The sequence below is a fragment of the Haemaphysalis longicornis genome, unplaced genomic scaffold (assembly GCF_048455015.1).
Source record: "Haemaphysalis longicornis isolate Haplotype H1 unplaced genomic scaffold, Haemaphysalis longicornis Haplotype H1 scaffold_3, whole genome shotgun sequence".
Taxonomy (NCBI): Eukaryota; Metazoa; Arthropoda; class Arachnida; order Ixodida; family Ixodidae; genus Haemaphysalis; species Haemaphysalis longicornis.
In genome coordinates this window covers 37,116,327-37,132,913 of record NW_027526335.1, presented here as the reverse complement: position 1 = coordinate 37,132,913, position 16,587 = coordinate 37,116,327, and the positions used below count along the sequence as shown (strand labels likewise).

General features: G+C 56.2%; 1 protein-coding gene across 2 annotated transcripts in view; it reads left to right on the top strand.

Moving 5' to 3' along the window:
- LOC144174318 (teneurin-m-like) overlaps nucleotides 1-12,959 on the top strand; it is a 36,480-nt gene extending 23,521 nt beyond the window's left edge. Inside the window, exons 6-12 of one of the 2 annotated variants that reach the window (XM_077702952.1) lie at nucleotides 6-363; nucleotides 498-524; nucleotides 689-808; nucleotides 876-2,050; nucleotides 4,098-4,891; nucleotides 4,959-7,497; nucleotides 11,983-12,959. In XM_077702952.1, the coding sequence (XP_077559078.1) occupies nucleotides 6-363; nucleotides 498-524; nucleotides 689-808; nucleotides 876-2,050; nucleotides 4,098-4,891; nucleotides 4,959-7,497; nucleotides 11,983-12,809 (5,840 nt within the window). In that variant the 3' untranslated portion in view covers nucleotides 12,810-12,959. The remainder of the gene's footprint in view (nucleotides 1-5; nucleotides 364-497; nucleotides 525-688; nucleotides 809-875; nucleotides 2,051-4,097; nucleotides 4,892-4,958; nucleotides 7,498-11,982) is intronic. The other variant, XM_077702953.1, reaches the window with a different exon arrangement.
- The last annotated feature ends 3,628 nt before the right edge of the window (nucleotides 12,960-16,587 follow it).

Genomic DNA, 16,587 nt, shown 5'->3' with positions numbered 1-16,587 from the left:
CGCAGACGGCTGTCCCGAGGGCTGCCACAGCCACGGCCAGTGCGTGCGCGACGGGACGGAGCGCTGGCGCTGCGCCTGCCTGGCCGGCTGGGCGGGCCTCGACTGCAGCGTGCCCCAGGAGACCCAGTGTAGCGACAAGCTGGACAACGACCAGGATGGCCTGGTCGACTGCGCCGACAGCGAGTGCTGCTACCGGCCCGAGTGCGCCGAGAGCCTGCTGTGCCTGTCGTCGCCGGAGCCGCAGGACATCCTGCTGCGCAAGCAGCCGCCCGCAGTGACGGCCTCCTTCTACCAGCGCATGAAGTTCCTCATCGAGGAAGAGAGCGTGCAGAGCTACTCGCACCGCGACGAGTACTCCGAAAGGTCAGTGCTCGCGCCTGCTGTGTGTGTCGTGTCCCTGTGGTGGTCACACGGAGTCTCTGTGTCTGTCCCTGTGTGCGGCGGCGCGCCGCCAGCGTGCCGCGCCCTGACTGTTGGCTTGTCCCCTCCCCTCGCAGCCAGTTCTGGAGCGCCTTCGCCAAGAGGTGAGTACGCGCCCGCGGGCTGTCCTGTCCTGTCTCTGTCTCGCTCCGTGTTGACCCCGCTGCGCCCCCAACCGCCCCCCAGATCGCCTGCTCTGGGGGGCGGGCGCGTGTCTGTTGTCCCGGCTAGGGCCCGCGGGCGTCTCACACTGGCGCGCCCTTTCCAGCCGAGTGTCAGTGATTCGCGGGAGAGTCACTGGCAAGGAGGGCAACGGAATCGTCGGCATCCGCGTCAGCGTCGCGACCGACCCGCAGTTCGGCTTCACGCTCACCCGAAACGACGGCTGGTGAGCAGCGCAGTGCGCGCGCGCCACGGTCCCCGCTCACTGCTGACGCCGACCACGCCTTCCGCAGGTTCGACATCCTGGTGAACGGCGGCGGCGCCGTGACGCTGCAGTTCCAGCGGAACCCGTTCCACCCGATCAAGCGCACAGTGCTGGTGCCGTGGAACAGCATCGTAGTCATGGGCCGCGTCGAGATGGCCGTGCTGCAGGGAGAGCCGGCCGATGCCCCGGACGGCGTGCAGCAGCAGGCCCACTGCGAGGCGCACTCATACCAGCAGATGCGGCCGGTGCTCTACCAGAGCGCACGGCCCTCCGGCGGCTGCGGCGACTCGGCCGTGCTGGCCGAGAGCCGCGAGCTGCAGGAGACGCTGCGCGTCCCAGGCTCCGGGCTGCGGCTCGTGTACCGCAGCGGCCAGGCGCCAGGCTACCTGGCCACGCTGCACCTGCGCCTCACGCCGTCGGCCGTGCCGCGCGACCTGCGCCTGGTGCACCTGCGCATCGTGGTCGAGGGCATCCTGTTCGAGCGCACCTTCGAAGCGGACCCGGACATCGAGTACACGTTCGCCTGGAACAAGCGCAACGTGTACAAGCAGAAGGTGTACGGCTTGGCGCGCGTGCTCGTCTCCCTGGGCTACGAGTACGGCTCGTGCGAGCGGCCCGTGTGGAGCACGCAGTCGACCACGCTTCCCGGCTACGACATGGACGTCTCCGAGCTGGGCGGCTGGAACCTGGACGTGCACCACCGCTACAACTTCCAGCAGGGCGTGCTGCAGAGGGGCGATGGCTCGGCGCTGTACCTGGCGCGGGCGCCGCGCGTCATGGCGCTGCTGGCCGGCACGGGCGAGCCGCGGCCGCTGCTGTGCGCCGCCGACTGCAGCGGCGGCCCCGCCCGCCTTCAGAGGCTGCTGGCGCCCTCCGCGCTGGCCGCCGGCCCCGACGGCAGCGTCTACGTGGCCGACCTCAACCTGGTGCGCCGGGTGACGCCAGAGGGCCAGCTGTACACCGTGCTCCGGTTGCGCGGTGCGGGCGACGCCTCGTGCCAGCTCACGCTAAGCCCCACCGACGGCCACCTGTACGTGTCCGACGCCGAGCGGCACCAGGTTCTGCGCGTCCACTCGCTCGACAAGGTGGACGACCCGGACTCCAACTTCGACGTCGTCGTCGGCAGCGGCGAGCGCTGCCTGCCGCGAGACAGCTGCGGGGACGGCCGGCCTGCGCTCGAGGCTAAGCTCGCCTACCCCAAAGGTGCGATAGCCACTGGCTCCTGACAGCGCTCTGGTCCAGGCGCCGGCTTGTTTGCAGGGATGCGCAACAAGGCAGAGCGAAGCTCTGTAGTGCTCTTTTGTATTTTGTACAATTGTATTTTGCTCTTTTGTACAATTCTCTTTTGTAACCTGCTTTCCCGCCGAGATTAATACCCGACCACGCCAAGTTATATGTCAAGGTCTCATCCGACCTGCACTTCATGCACATCTTGCTTTCGCGGAAAAAGTCTGCTCCAGCAACGCAGCGGCAACTTGAAACACAATTAACGTATTTAGAAACAAGTACCACGCTTCCTCGACAGGTAAAACTGCAGTGCTTAATTTTACCTCTTTTATTATTGTAATAATTAATTACAATATTATAGGGTCAACACAGATTGCACATACGTCGACCCTGCTTTGTTGCAGCCGCTCAACGGCCGCATGGAGATGTGAAAAATGGCGGATCCCACGCACTTTGAATCAACGCAAGGCGAAAGAGTGGCGAGTGCGTAGAGAAAGACACGTGATGTAACGATCGAGAAACGTTCTCCTCCCCCGTCTTTGCCGCCACCAACGGAGGCGACGAGATCAGCGGCATAGACGGAGAAGGGAGTTGTCATGCGTTGGTGTGAGCTTCCTTCAATTTTTATAACTCCTAGCGCAAGGCGCCCATACGGCCTCTACCCGTGCCGTGGGTGGAGCGCACAGCGGCACGAGAGGTCGAGTGACGCTATCACGTGGCATTCCGCGAAAACGCAGGGGGTTAACCCGCAGACGTGCTCAGTGAGTGCACCGTCTGTCTCCCCCGTCTCCGCGTGGGCTCGTAGCTCGATCGGTAATACAACGGGCTCTCACTCCGCGTCTCTATTCGTTCCAGGTTCGATTCCTGGCGGTGGCAGTAACTCCTTTAATTTGTTTGCGGGTGTTTTCAGTTGACATTAACGGTCGCGACGGAACCCTTGGGGGTAGAGGTAAAAAGCTTCGCTTTAATAAACGTCCGATACAGGATTCGAACCTGACCATTGAGACGCACTACATACAGTGCTTCAGACCACTCGGTCATACCGCCGGCGGTTACCGGAGAGGAAATTTTCGTGAAGTATATATTGTATAGGCTCTTTTTTTCGGCATTCCCAGCAGCTTAGATGAGTATTTCTTGAATAACGCTTGTGCAGTAAGCGTCCCCCAAATCCCCACGAATACCATTTCACTAGCGACTGCGTTCTTTATCAGAAAAAGCGATCGCAAATGTGTGGTTGTGCTGCTGACCGCTGAGCTAGCTCACCTCGCAGAAAACGTGTTTCCGGTACCTTAGTTTTAGCCTTTACTGTAAGAGTTGTGGTCGAGTCTAATTCCTCATTACCTATGTGAACTTCGCTGTCTATCTCCCACCAATTGGCCTTAGATTTTCAACTAGCGCACCAGTCGCACAGGCATATGCAACTTACATCTCCAGTGAAGCGAAGACAGCGAAGCATCGCATGTGCGCTTGTGTGCACAGCGCTACTTTGACTACATCGATTTTACTAAGTTCGATACAGTCTACAAACTAAAGCCACGTACTTCCAGGCATAAATCTTCTAGTGGATTAGCTTCAACACAACAAACGAATTGCGACGACCAGCAGGTGGCCGGCTTACTGACTCTGTCGAAGGGTCGGTAAGACGTGCAGTAGGCGCAGTCAAGCCAAGCCTGCAAGAGTAAGCGTCATGCGAAACTTTATACAAAACTCCATATATAGGAAATCGTGAAGGATGCAGATAGGAGGACAGCACTTGCGGATTGTTCTACTCAATAAAGTTGCGTGAACGCACCTAGAGTGGTCAAAACAGGGCGTAAGTTCTCCAAACTTGAGTTTGCGCATGTATACCAACAGTATTTACGAATGAGTTGAGGGTCTCTTTAAATAACGAAACTTTTAGAAGTACCACGAGCGTATAAAATTGCAGTAGCGTACAGATGTAGGTGACTGCGCGCTTCAAGCGGCTTTTGCAGTGACAGCAATGACAGTGTACATCCCTCACGAACATTTCCTCTGCGCACAGGACTGGCGGTTGCCGTGGACAACAGCCTGTACGTGGCCGACGGCAGCAGCATCCGCGTGGTCGACAGCCGCGGCATCATCGACACGCTGCTGGGAGACGCCCGGGGCCGTCGCCGCTGGCGGCCGTTCCCGTGCGCGGGCGCACTTCCCCTGGCGGAGGCGAAGCTGCGCTGGCCTACCGAGCTGGCCATCAACCCGCTGGACGACTCGTTGCATTTCATCGACGACCACATGGTGTTGCGGCTGACGGCCGACCAGCGGCTGCTGGTGGTGGCGGGCCAGCCGGTGTACTGCCCCGCGACCGAAGAGGAGCGGCCGCTCGGAGCCCTGGTCAGCCTGGCGTTCGGCCCCACGGGCGAGCTCTACGTGGCCGAGGTGGACGACCAGGAGCGCCAGAGCGTGAGCGTGCTGTCCGCCGACGGCTCGCTGACGCACTTCGCCGGCTGCCAGCAGCCCGCCGCCGGCTGCCGCGAGCCAGGCAACGCCACGCTGGCCGTGCAGAGCGAGCTGCGCGCAGTGGCTGCGCTGGCCGTCACCAGCGACGGCGTGCTGCACGTGGCCGACCTGGGCCGGCGGCAGGTCTTCTCGGCGCTGCCGTACCTGCCCGAGCCGGACGAGCAGCAGGAGTACCAGATCGCGCAGCCCGACAGCCACGAGCTGTTCGTCTTCAACAAGTACGGCCAGCACGTGGTCACGCGCAGCCTGCTCACCGGCAAGGCCAAGTACACCTTCCTCTACAACGTCAACACGAGCTTCGGAAAGCTGAGCGCCGTCACCGACACGTCCGGGAACAAGGTGAGCCCCATGCACCGCGCGGGCGTCTTGTCAAGCGCCGCTGACCGTCCTTCCCGCGCGCATGCAGGTGGCCTTCCTGCGCGACTCGGCCAACAGCTTGCACACTATCGAGACGGCGCGCGGCCACAAGTGCCGCGTGCACGTGGCGCAAGACAAGCTGCTCGAGTCGTTCGTGGACCCGGACGGGCTGCAGACGCACTTCCAGTACGAGCCGGGGGGCCTGCTGTCGAGTCGGTATGACGCCGCGGGCGTCACCTTCCACTACGGCTACGACGAAGCTGGCCGCTTGAGCCAGGTCGTGACGCCCAGCGGACGTGTTCGCCGGCTATCGTTCGCGCTTGCCCCGTCGGGCGCCGCGTCGGTGCGCGTGGCCGACCTGGAGGTGACCGTGCGCCCCGGGGGCAGCGTGCTGTGCAGCCGCGGAGGCCTGGCGCCCGAAGCGGTGGCGCCGCGGCCCGACGGCGGCCTGCTCCTGGCGACCCCCTGGGAGGCCGCCGCGCTGCTGTGGGAGGCCGGGCCGCACCGCGTGCTCGCGCACCTGCTGCCCGTGCAGGCCGGCATGTTCCCGGTGCCCCTGCGCCGGACGCTGCTCTGGCACGGCCGGCCCAGCGAGCTGCGGCTCGAGTGGCGCTACGAGCTCAAGCTGGCCTCCCGGGAACAGCGCGCCATCGCGGCCGTGGAGCGCGTGCTGCTGGTGAACGGCAGCCAGTACCTGACGGCCGAGTACGACTGGGTGGCGGCGCGCGAGATCATCTACAACGGCTCGCGGCGGCCGCTGCTCGTGGTGCAGTACGACAGCTTCGCGCGGCCCGTCCAGTGGCTGCCCACGGGCGGCTCGCGGCTGCCGCTGAACGCCGCCTACGACCGGCTGGGCCGGCCCAGCGGCTGGCAGCGTGGCCCCGTCGGCCGGAGCCTGGCCTACGACCGGCTCGGCCGGCTCGTCGAGGTGCGTGCAGCCGATGGCGGCGCGCTGCGCTACGCTTACGAGGCCGGCGCCAGTCAGCCCAGCCGTGTGCTGCTGCCCAGCGGCCGGACGTTCGCCTTCGGCTACGACGAGCACGGCGGCCTGGAGCACGTCCTCACGCCCCGCGACGGCGCTCGCCACTCGTTCCTGCTGCTCGCCTCGATCGGCTTCTACCGGCTTAGCTACACGGCGCCCGGTGGCGCAGGCGCCTACGTGCTCCAGCTGGACGACCGCGGCCTGCCGCTGCTGCGGATCTTCCCGGGCGACCGGGGCCGCGTGCTGTACCGCTACAACGCCCTGGCGCAGCCCACCGAGGCCGTGTTCGGGGGCGGCAAGGTGCAGCGTAACTACACGGCCGAGGGCCTCGTGCGTGCCGAGTCGTGGAGCGAGCAGGACGTCCAAGTGCGCCACGAGTACTTCTACGAGGGGCCGCTGCTGAGCCAGTGCGTGGCGCGCTTCTACAGTCAGTTCCAGCTGACCACGGCACACTTCCAGTACCGCTACGACGCGCGGCTGCGGCTGCGCGCGCTCGGCGTGCGCGTGGGGACCCTGCAGTTCGCCGAGACCGAGCTGGCCTTTTCGCCCGGCGGCCGGCTCGTGCAGCTCGACGCGTTCCGACTCGCCGGCCCGCCGGGCAACGAGACGTTCAGCGACGGCACGGGCTCGTTCGCGCGCCAGCTCGACCCGCTCGGCCGGCCGCAGCTGGCGGCGCTGCGCGTAGCCGACAAGGAGCTCTTCCGCATGGAGCTCCAGTACGACGCCCGGGGCCGCGTCGCCCAGACGCGCACGCTGATGCGGCTGGCGGGCGGCGTCCAGCTGCGCACGCACAACTTCTCGTACGACGCGGACGGCCAGCTGACCGAGATGCTGGGCAAGGACCACTGGCGCTTCGCGTACGACGCCGGCGGCAACATCGTCACCATGCAGTACATGGGCAACAAGATCGAGATCCTGCACGACGCCGGCGATCACGTGCTGCGCTTCGGCGAGACGCCCTTCGTGGTGGACGGCCGCGGGTTCGTGGTGCAGCGCGGCGAGGAGCGCTTCGCCTACAACACGCGCGGCCAGCTGGTGCGCGCCGAGCGCGCGCGCCGCGGCCGCTACGAGGTGCGCTACTTCTACGACGCGCGCGGCCGGCTGGCCATGCGCAAGGACCACCTGGGCAACATGACGCAGTTCTTCTACGCGGACCCGGCGCGGCCGCGCCTCGTCACGCACGTGTACAACAACGCGGACGGGCGCGGCATGACGCTGCTGTACGACGAGCGCGGCTTCCTGCTGCAGCTGCGCCTCAACAACCGCGACGCGCTGTACGTGGCCTGCGACCAGGCGGGCAGCCCGACGCTCGTCTTCGACCGGCACGGCGAGGCGCTCAAGGAGGTGTACCGCGGCCCGTACGGCCACATCATCTACGACTCGGCGCCGCTGCTGTACGTGCCGGTGGACTTCCGCGGGGGCATCCTCGACCCGCTCACGGGCCTGGTGCACTTCGGCGAGCGCATCTACGACTCGCTCATGGGCCGCTGGATGACGCCGCAGTGGGAGCGCGCGCTGCGCCTGCGCGACGTGCGCGACCTGCACCTCTACCAGTTCAACCGCAACGACCCGGTCAACCTGCGGCAGCCCGAGGACGCCCCCGACGGTACGGCTGTCGTCCTTACGATGCGAGACCGCAGGATAGCTGTTTTCGCACCGAGTCGAGGTCCTGTCACCCACGGCTCCTGGCGCTACACGGCTCGCGGAAGCTTGGGCGCGCTCTGTCGCTGCAGTGCCGAGTATGCCCGAGGAGTTGTTCCGCCGACAGCTCTTAGCAGTCCGAGCGGAGGTCCTTATGCCGTTCTTAAATTTCTAAAGCTCCTAGACCTGACTCAGGTTCTTTTTAAATGTGATTTGCACGTGCCGAAACCGGAATTCACGTATACTATACCTTTAAAGGGGCCCTGCTACCGCGCGGTTAATTACCCGACAGTGCTTGCCGAATGAGTGACGTACGTAGGTTTCATTTGCCGAGAGGCCGAGCACCACAAAAGGGGGCAGGGGGACCTGACAAAGAGGGAACAAGAAAAGAACACAACACTCGATTGGAAATAAAACATTCAGTGCCCTCCCACTCGGGGAAGAAGGAGGGCGAGTAAAGCTGGCCGCAGTCCATGAGGTGGACGAAACAAAATTCGTTTTTTTGTAATTTGCGATTGAGCATACTTCCTGGTTATAGGTGAACAAAACTAGGAAACAGTGGAGTTTTATTGTAGCGGACAAACATGGGGCTGTCCATTTCTGTCCTGTAGAATCTCATTTGTTCACAGCAGTACGCAATTTCAGAGTTTTAACTTCACTGTGAGCTACGTAATTATGAAAAGTAAATACTAATGATAATAATTTGTTTATTATCAAGGAGTGCATACCGATGTAAAATGGGCCCCCCAAAACAAAACCCTTGTGCGGCGCCGCCCGGCAGCAGCGGCCATCGTGCACTTTCAAAAGTACTCATTGATGGCGATAACTGAATACAGATAAAAAAAAAGAAGGGAAAAGAAAATGAAGGAAAAAAGACAAATAGAAAAGCAAACACAAACAAAAATGCAATAAACCAACATTGGCCATAACCACACCGTTAGCGCTTCCCAGCAGAACGCAACACGCTTTCGTGACCGATTCGTAATCTTGAAAACATCGTAAGCTTTCTCGTCAACAATAAACACTTCGAAATCAAAGAACTAACTAAGCGCTCACCACACACACACACACACACACACACACGCGCGCGCGCACGCACACACACGCACGCACACACACGCACACGCACGCACGCACACACCAGCTCGGCAATATTCCGATGCTTGAATGACAGCACGCAAATGTTTCCGCGTAGTTGAAAAGAACATCCCGTCAGGCAATTCATTGAAAATAGCAGGTCCTTGCAGCCATTCCGTAATGGGTACGGACCATATAACGAGGTATATGCCGCAGAGGTACTGCTTTAACATTGAGAGTACGGCAGTCGGTACACCAGAAATATTTTAGTACGACGAGTTGTTCAAACAAAATATCAAATGACGGTAACCTGCTTGCGTCAAATACACTTTGGGCATGTGTGACTTATAAAGAACACTCTTGGCTATGTTCTTTTTTTATAAATACTGTGAACTATATTTTTCCAGATAGTGAGTAGCTGAAAAAACAGCACATGCCATAACGGAGAACACTATAACCCAAAGTTTTAACAAGTTTTTTTCGTACAGAGAAAGGCAGAAATACTTTTTTTCAATTTGTACAACATACAGGCAGTACATGTAAGCTTTTTAAATATCTGAGTCATGTATGTTTTCCACGGAAGATCCCCATCGAATTATACACCCTAAGTATTTGACAGACGCAACACAGAAAATGCGGGTACAGGAACAAGATGCACACTTAGATGTGTGTAGCGCAATGAGGCACTCATTTAGCATTGTTTTCGGCCGATTTCGGAAACAAACTAGCCGACTTTTTACAGGATTGATTGTTATTAAATTTTCTTCGAATCAATCGGCTACATTTCTAACATCATCCTGAAGATTTGAAAAAGCGAGTGAATAATCTTAATTGCGAGATAGCAGCAGGGTGTCATCGGCGTATTGATAAATTTTTGAAGTTTCAACAACAGTGGCTAAATCGTTAACATTCAAATTAAACAGATGAGGTGACAAGATAGATCCTTGCGGAACACCACTCTTAAGGCTGATACAATCACTCAGCACTGATCCAAGTGACACCAGTTGAGAATTATCCCGAAGGTAACTTTGAAGCAGAGGTAGAAATGGTCGGCGGAAACCATAACGGTATGATTTATACCATAACGGTATGATTTACCACAGAATATATCATGGTTCACTGTATTAAACGCTTTCCTAACACCAAGAAATAACCCAAACAAAACCTCGTTCTCATATCTATGCTGCTATAAAACCAGACAACTTTTCAAGTAGCAGCTGCGTGCCCGCACCGGAGGTAAACCAGTATTGATGCTCAATCAGTAACTCGTGTTTTGTAACAAAGGCAGCCATGACACCCAATATGTGTTTTTCAAAATTTGCGATAAACACGGTACAGACGATATATGGCGGTACTTTGCAGGCTTTTTCACCGCTTTTATAGCGGGGAGCCACGCGTGCGCACTTTATAAACTGTCTGGCCAAGAGCCATGTTCTATTATTTTGTTCAATATAGACAAAATAACACCCTTTAAATACCCAATATTTCTGCAGATAGTACATATGTGTGTGTTATCAAGCCATGATGATTTGTTGGGGCTTAAACTACTGACAATGCAAAAGAGATCAGGCTGCGTCAAGAGCGGAATAAATGCGGACGATAACAATTGATTGGGTAGTATATTGTGTCTTGCAGAATGAAGTGGTTCGCTTTGTTCTAATGAAAACCTTTGATTGAATTGGTTGGCTATAGGTCGAAAGTGGCGGAACCAAAGTTGCGTTCTGTCATGCTTTTTGTAGACAGGCGTTCGTTTAATCGTTACTAATTTACTAAGGACCAAATTTTAGTCATATTGCGACTAGACGTTTTGATTTGTTCGGCGCAGAATTGTCTCTTTCACAAACGAATCTGCGCGGTCGCTCTAATTCTTGCCATACTCAACTCGACGCGTAGCGCTGCGTTATCAGGGGCTCGGCGAAACCTTGAACAAAGCATATTTTTAAATGCAGAGCGTTTCTTTAACTCACGATGTCACCCGGCGTTGTCGGCGTACCTCGGCGTCCGCAACAGCCGTTCCAGGTGCGCCCTCTCCCCCACTCCCCCTCTCCCGCATCACGCTACCCTCCTCGCTCTCAACAACAGGTCCGCACCCCTCCCCCTACACTATATAAAAAAAATAATACTTACCGGCGCCTGGTTTCGATCCCACGACCCTGCGGGCGGAACGCAAGGTACTACATGGTGGTCTACCCACTGCGCCACAAAGCCGACACAGAATGGAAGGCTACGAACGCGCGTTATATCCTCGACTCATTCAAACTACGTCAAGAAGCTGCTGATACAACGCATTCACTACCACCAACTCCCCAAACACTAAACGTTAACGCAATACACCCACCCCCTATGCGACGCATTTACTCGAGTCCCCCTCGCGGGGAGATGGGCCTTTTTTTTTCTTTTATCAGCGCCAAAACATTGGCTGGGGTAAGCCATTGATGCTCAGCCCTCCGCTTTTTATTACTACCGTTTTCTTGCACGCAGGGACTACGAAACGTTTTTGGGAGAGGGGGGGAGGGGGCAAGTACGTTGTGTTTATTTTTTTTTTCCACAATATTTGTCAATTTCACAAAATTGTCAATCAAGCTTCTTTTCTGTCGGGCACCCGCCGATGCGCTCTACGAAGGCAATTTTTCAACCTTTTTTTCTTCTAGAGACAGGGAAAATACATCGCTATATTTTACTATCGGGAGCATTAAAAATTCGGCGAATATATTTGCCACTTAGTTATCAGTTATCCTATTTATCAGAAACCTGTATCACGAAAAACAACCGTTTTCTTTCTTAGACCGTCCCGCTCATGTGTCATGTGCCGAGAAGAGCATTAAAAGACGTGTAGACAAGTTCTGACCATACAAAAGTTTGAAGTCGTTTTCCTTATCACCATCAATAAGTACAGTCTTTGTCAAAATTTTGCAGGCCAAGGCGACCGTGGTCTGAGCAGGAGCGCGACCCAGCCGGGCCGCTGCGGTTGCCGCTGTTGGCTGGTTGCCCGGCTAAAGAGAGCAAGGGAAACTTTCGCTCTTGCTTGGCGCGAAGTACCTCGCTGAGAAACCGGCCGCGCGCTGCACTTCTCGCGCCGGCCACACTACGAAAAAAGAGCCAAAGTTCCCATCGCTCTCTAGCCATGCACGCAGCCGACAACGACAGCCGCAGCGCCCCTGCTGGGTCGCGCGCCTGCTCAGGCCACGGTCGCCATGGCCTGCAAAATTTTGACAAAGACTGTACGTAACAAAAATATTGAAGCTAGGTGATGTATGACAAGTAATGTAAAATTGCAAGGGGAGGGTGGTGAAATTGGGTTAATGGAAGAACTGCCTCTCCCCCTAGCGACCACTGATGAAGGTCTCAACCGCGTGTTTTCTGCTCCGCGCAGATCTGGCGGCCTGGTTGGAGAGCCAGGGCTTGGGGTTGTCCGGGCTCGGTCTGGACTGGCCGCCCGACTGGTTCCAGCCGAAGGCGCCGCGCAGCGAGCTGCCGTGGCAGCTCCCCGCAGTCTCCGGAGTCGCGTGCGCGACCAGGCGGCGCCTGTGGGGCTTCGCGCAGCTGTCGAGCGTGGAGCCGTCGGCGCTGGGGGGCGGCCGCCGGCCGGAGGAAGAGCTCCCGCCGCGGCCGCGGCTGAGCAGCGCCGCGGTGCCCTTCGGCCGCGGCCTGAGCGTGTCCCGGGCGGACGGAGGGCGCGCCGTGGTGCGCGCGGCCGAGCGCGCCGACCCCATCCGACGCGACGTGTTCGCATCGGTCTTCAACAACTCGCACCTGGTGGACCTGCACCCGGTGCTGCAGGGCCGCGACGCCTTCTACTTCGTCAAGGACAGCGCGTGGCGCTTCCACGAGGACGTGACGCAGCTGCAGCGGCTCGGAGCCGCCGTCAACACGACCGTGCACCAGGGCGACGTGTCCGACGTGCGGCTGCACACGCCGCATGCGGTGCTCAACCTGCGCTACGGTGCGCCGGCCGACCGCGAGCGCCAGCGCATCCTGTGGCACGCCAAGAAGCACGCGCTAAGCCAGCGCTGGGCGCACGAGCGCCAGCTGCTGCTGGCCGACCCGCACGGAGGGGCCCCGTGGAGCGACCAGGACAAAGAGCACATCCTGCGCTCGGGCTCGGCGCCGGGCTACCGCGCCGACTACTTCCACCCTGTGGACACGTACCCGGAACTGGCCGACGACCCGTCCAACCTGGTGTTTCGCAAACTCAGCTGATACCCTGTTGTGATGTGTGACTGCGGGGGACGCACGTTCGCCGCTATGTGATGACTGGCTGTGCGCTTTCGGACCGCCGTTATGAAACCTGTGCAAGGACACCATCGCTAGAAAATTCCTCCAAAGGGTAAAAGCGTGACAATATTTTCACTCGGGCTCTTCTCTGTCCTTGGTACTCTGCGGTTTCCGCAATGTCACTGTGGCCGCAGCCGCCCTCTGGCATTCACAACGATTGAGCACCCGTTGATTGCACCATCTGCCCGCTTCCAGCAAGAACTTGTCTGTACATACTTTGCAAAAAGACCCAGCCATACTAGACTGTGTTACCACTGGATGCCCCGCCTCCTGTGCTCTAGATTTTCCGACCACACCCGGCCGCCTGTTGTCACAAAACACGGCATTTGTGTAGCTGGGTTCAGAGAGCGTGGGACTAGGGCGGGATCGTAAGAAGCCTCGCCAGAGGCGAAAGAGGTAGGCTTCTATGGAGCCGGAAAAGGTTAAGGCCACGAGGTCGACGACAGCAGCTCTTGCCACGAGGGAGGTTGGAACTCCTGGCGGGCTACCCAGCATTTCCTCCCTCTGCTCGCCAGAGGCGATTTAAAAAAAAACGGGGAAGCGCCACATGCATTGGGGGACTGTGGCACGCATACCATACCATACGCAGGAGGTGGGATGAATGTGTAGGCAATATATATATAAGACAGAAATAAGGGTTGGCAGTCAAGAAGGCCTCGGAAAGCAAAGGGGAGGATATGGTAGGTCATAGAAACAGATAAAGAATTTTAGAAAGAAAGAAAGTGGAGAAAAAATGCCCGCCCGGGGTTTAAAAAGAAGGTCCCCTTCACCCCGAGAAGTCAGAGTGGCAAAGTGGGGAGGAAAAATAGCCCCGCCGGTAGCGTAGTGGTTATCGGACCAGACCGGTATTCTGGAGGTCGTGGGTTCGTATCCCACCTGGCGGGCATTTTTTCTCCACTTTCTTTCTTTCTAAAATTCTTTATCTGTTTCTATGACCTACCATATCCTCCCCTTTGCTTTCCGAGGCCTTCTTGACTGCCAACCCTCATTTCTGTCTTATTTGCAACGAGTCCCTCATTTGCAATTCTGATTCGCAACATATATATATATATATATATATATATATATATATATATATATATATATATATATAGCGAGTCAGAAAATGGGAAATGAGGGGCTCCGTGAAATAAGACAGAAAATAAGGGTTGGCAGTCAAGAAAACCTCGGAAAGCAAAGGGGAGGTTGTGGTGGGTCATAGAAAGAGATGAAGAATTTTTTGAGTCGAAAAGAAAGTGGTATATATATATATATATATATATATATATATATATATATATATATATATATATATATAGATAAATAGATATGGTATTTTCGTTTAACTGCGCCAAAAACTTTTACGTTGCTAATAATTTTACGCATTAGGTCCCCTTTCAAGCCTCTACAATGTCATCGAAATTTTTTGGTCATATCAACTGCTAAAAGTTGCGTCACCATCATCATCAACACCCTGCTCAGGCTCACTGCAGGGCGACGGCCTCTCCCGTTGATTCCCAACCGCTCCTGTATACTGCGCCACTCGAGTCCACTTTTGGCCACCGAATTTCCCGAATTCAGCCTTCCATCGTGTTATTGGCCTTCCCCTTCCTCTAGACTCGTCTCTTGGTACACACTCTGTTACCCTAATTGTCCACCGGTTGTCGGTTCATCTCACTACATGGCCAGCCCAAATCCATTTCTTTTCTTTACTTGAACTATGATATCATCTACTCGAGGTTGTTCTCTGATCCCGAAGCTCGTTTCCTGTCCCTTAGTGTTACTCCTGTATCAATATTCGTTCCATGGCTCGTTGAGCCAATGAGCCGATCTAAGTCCTCTTTCCATTTGTTTAGTAAGGCTTCAAGTTTCGGTTCCGTATGTCATCACCGGCTGTATGCACTGGTTGTATATCTTTCATGATCGAAAAAAATAGAGCGCGACTTAGACAACGACAGTAAAGAAGGACGACGGGACAAGCGCTTGTCCCGTCGTCCTTCTTTACTGTCGTTGTCTAAATCGCGCTCTATTTTTTTCAGTCACAATGCACCAACTTGCCCAACAGATGTGTTTAATGTATATTTTTCATTTGAGTGTAGAGGTAGCTTACTTTTCATTATTTGGAAGTGCTTGCCTAGTTCTCTCCGGTTCATACCTATTCTGCGCCGGACTTCTCTCTCGTGGTTGGGGTTAGCACTAAACATCTGTCCGAGATAGTTGTATTTTTTTACTTCTAGCGTTTCGTTTCCAAAGCCGAAGAAGACGTTCTTGACATGCCTATTCCTCATTAGGTTTACTTTACATCTACTCATATTTATTTTTAGCCCCACGGCCGTGATTTATGACTGCAGTTCCTCAGGCATTGTTTGCATGTGTTCTGCAGTCTCACTCAACAAGACTATGTCGTTCGCAAACCTCAAATGGCTCAGGTATTCTCTGTTTATCCTTTATACTGTTTTCCCAGTCAAGCTTTTTAAATACCCTCTCCTCACGTGCTGCGAATAGTTGGTCTTACTCCATTCGTCTTACTCCACAGTCTTACTCCCTTTCGGATTGGAAATTTATGGCTTTGCTTGTGGAGGGTTACCCTGCCCGTGCATCCCTTAAATATTTCGTCTAGAAGTCTCACGTTGGTCTCTTGTATTCCCGGGTCTTTTAATGCTTGCAGCACGGCTGCAGTGTGTACTGAGTCAAACGCTTTCTCATAGTCTATAAATGCCATGTAAAGGGGTTTAGTGTATTCTGCGGATTTTCCTATCTCTTGGTTGACAACATGTCGGCTGTACGTCCGAGAACGCGCTGTCCATGTGCGGGGCAACGTCATACGCCGGATTCCTCTGAATCCTTCGCACAACAGTGGCTCAGTTTTCCAACCGCCAGGCGTCAGCAGGTCTCTCCTAGGTAAGCCAACGTCTCTGTTTATACCCGCCGCGGCGGCTCAGTGGCTAAGGCGTTGTGCTGTTGAGCACGAGGACACGGGTTCGATTCCCGGCCGCGGCTGCCGCTTTTCTAGTGGAGGCGAAAAGCAAAAACTCCCGTGTGTACGAGATTTCGGTGCACGTTAAAGATCCCCAGGTGGTCAAAATTAATCGGAAGCCCTCCACTACCGCGCGCCTCATCGCCTGCGCTGCGTGGGCGCGTTAAACCCTGCAATCAAGCAATCAAGCATCCGCTTATTCCATGTCAACCGCGCGTATAAAAAAGATAGTCTAACAAACGGGCCACGGCATACACGAGGTGCTTCTCTCTCTCTTTCTCTCTCTATCAATCTCTCTCTGACCGTCTATCTCTCTCTACTCCTTCTTCGCTCTTCGTCTGGCTCTGTGAGTACAAGCCACGCAGGTATGGAGAGCTGCCTGCTCCGAAAGTAGCAATCGCCCCGGATACCTGAGAGGCTAAACCAGGATGGTTCAGCCATGATGGAAAGGCTGTACACAAAAATCGCTACACAAACAGCACTCCTGGTACACAAACAGCACTCCCTCGCCAGAAAAGGATCTGGCCATCCTGGTGTAGGTATTAGTCGACACCTCCCATGACTTGCCAAAGCATTCCGGCCCTCAGCCCCCGGCAGCTGTAGAGCACCCGACCACGGCGGTGGTCATGCCAGCAACACAGCAGAGTGTGCTGATACGAAGTTTCCATTCCACCGCTGGCAACCAGTTACATTCGGGAAGACGTCCCCGAACCGGGCTCCGTCTCCTCCGTCATGTGAGGTAGCGTG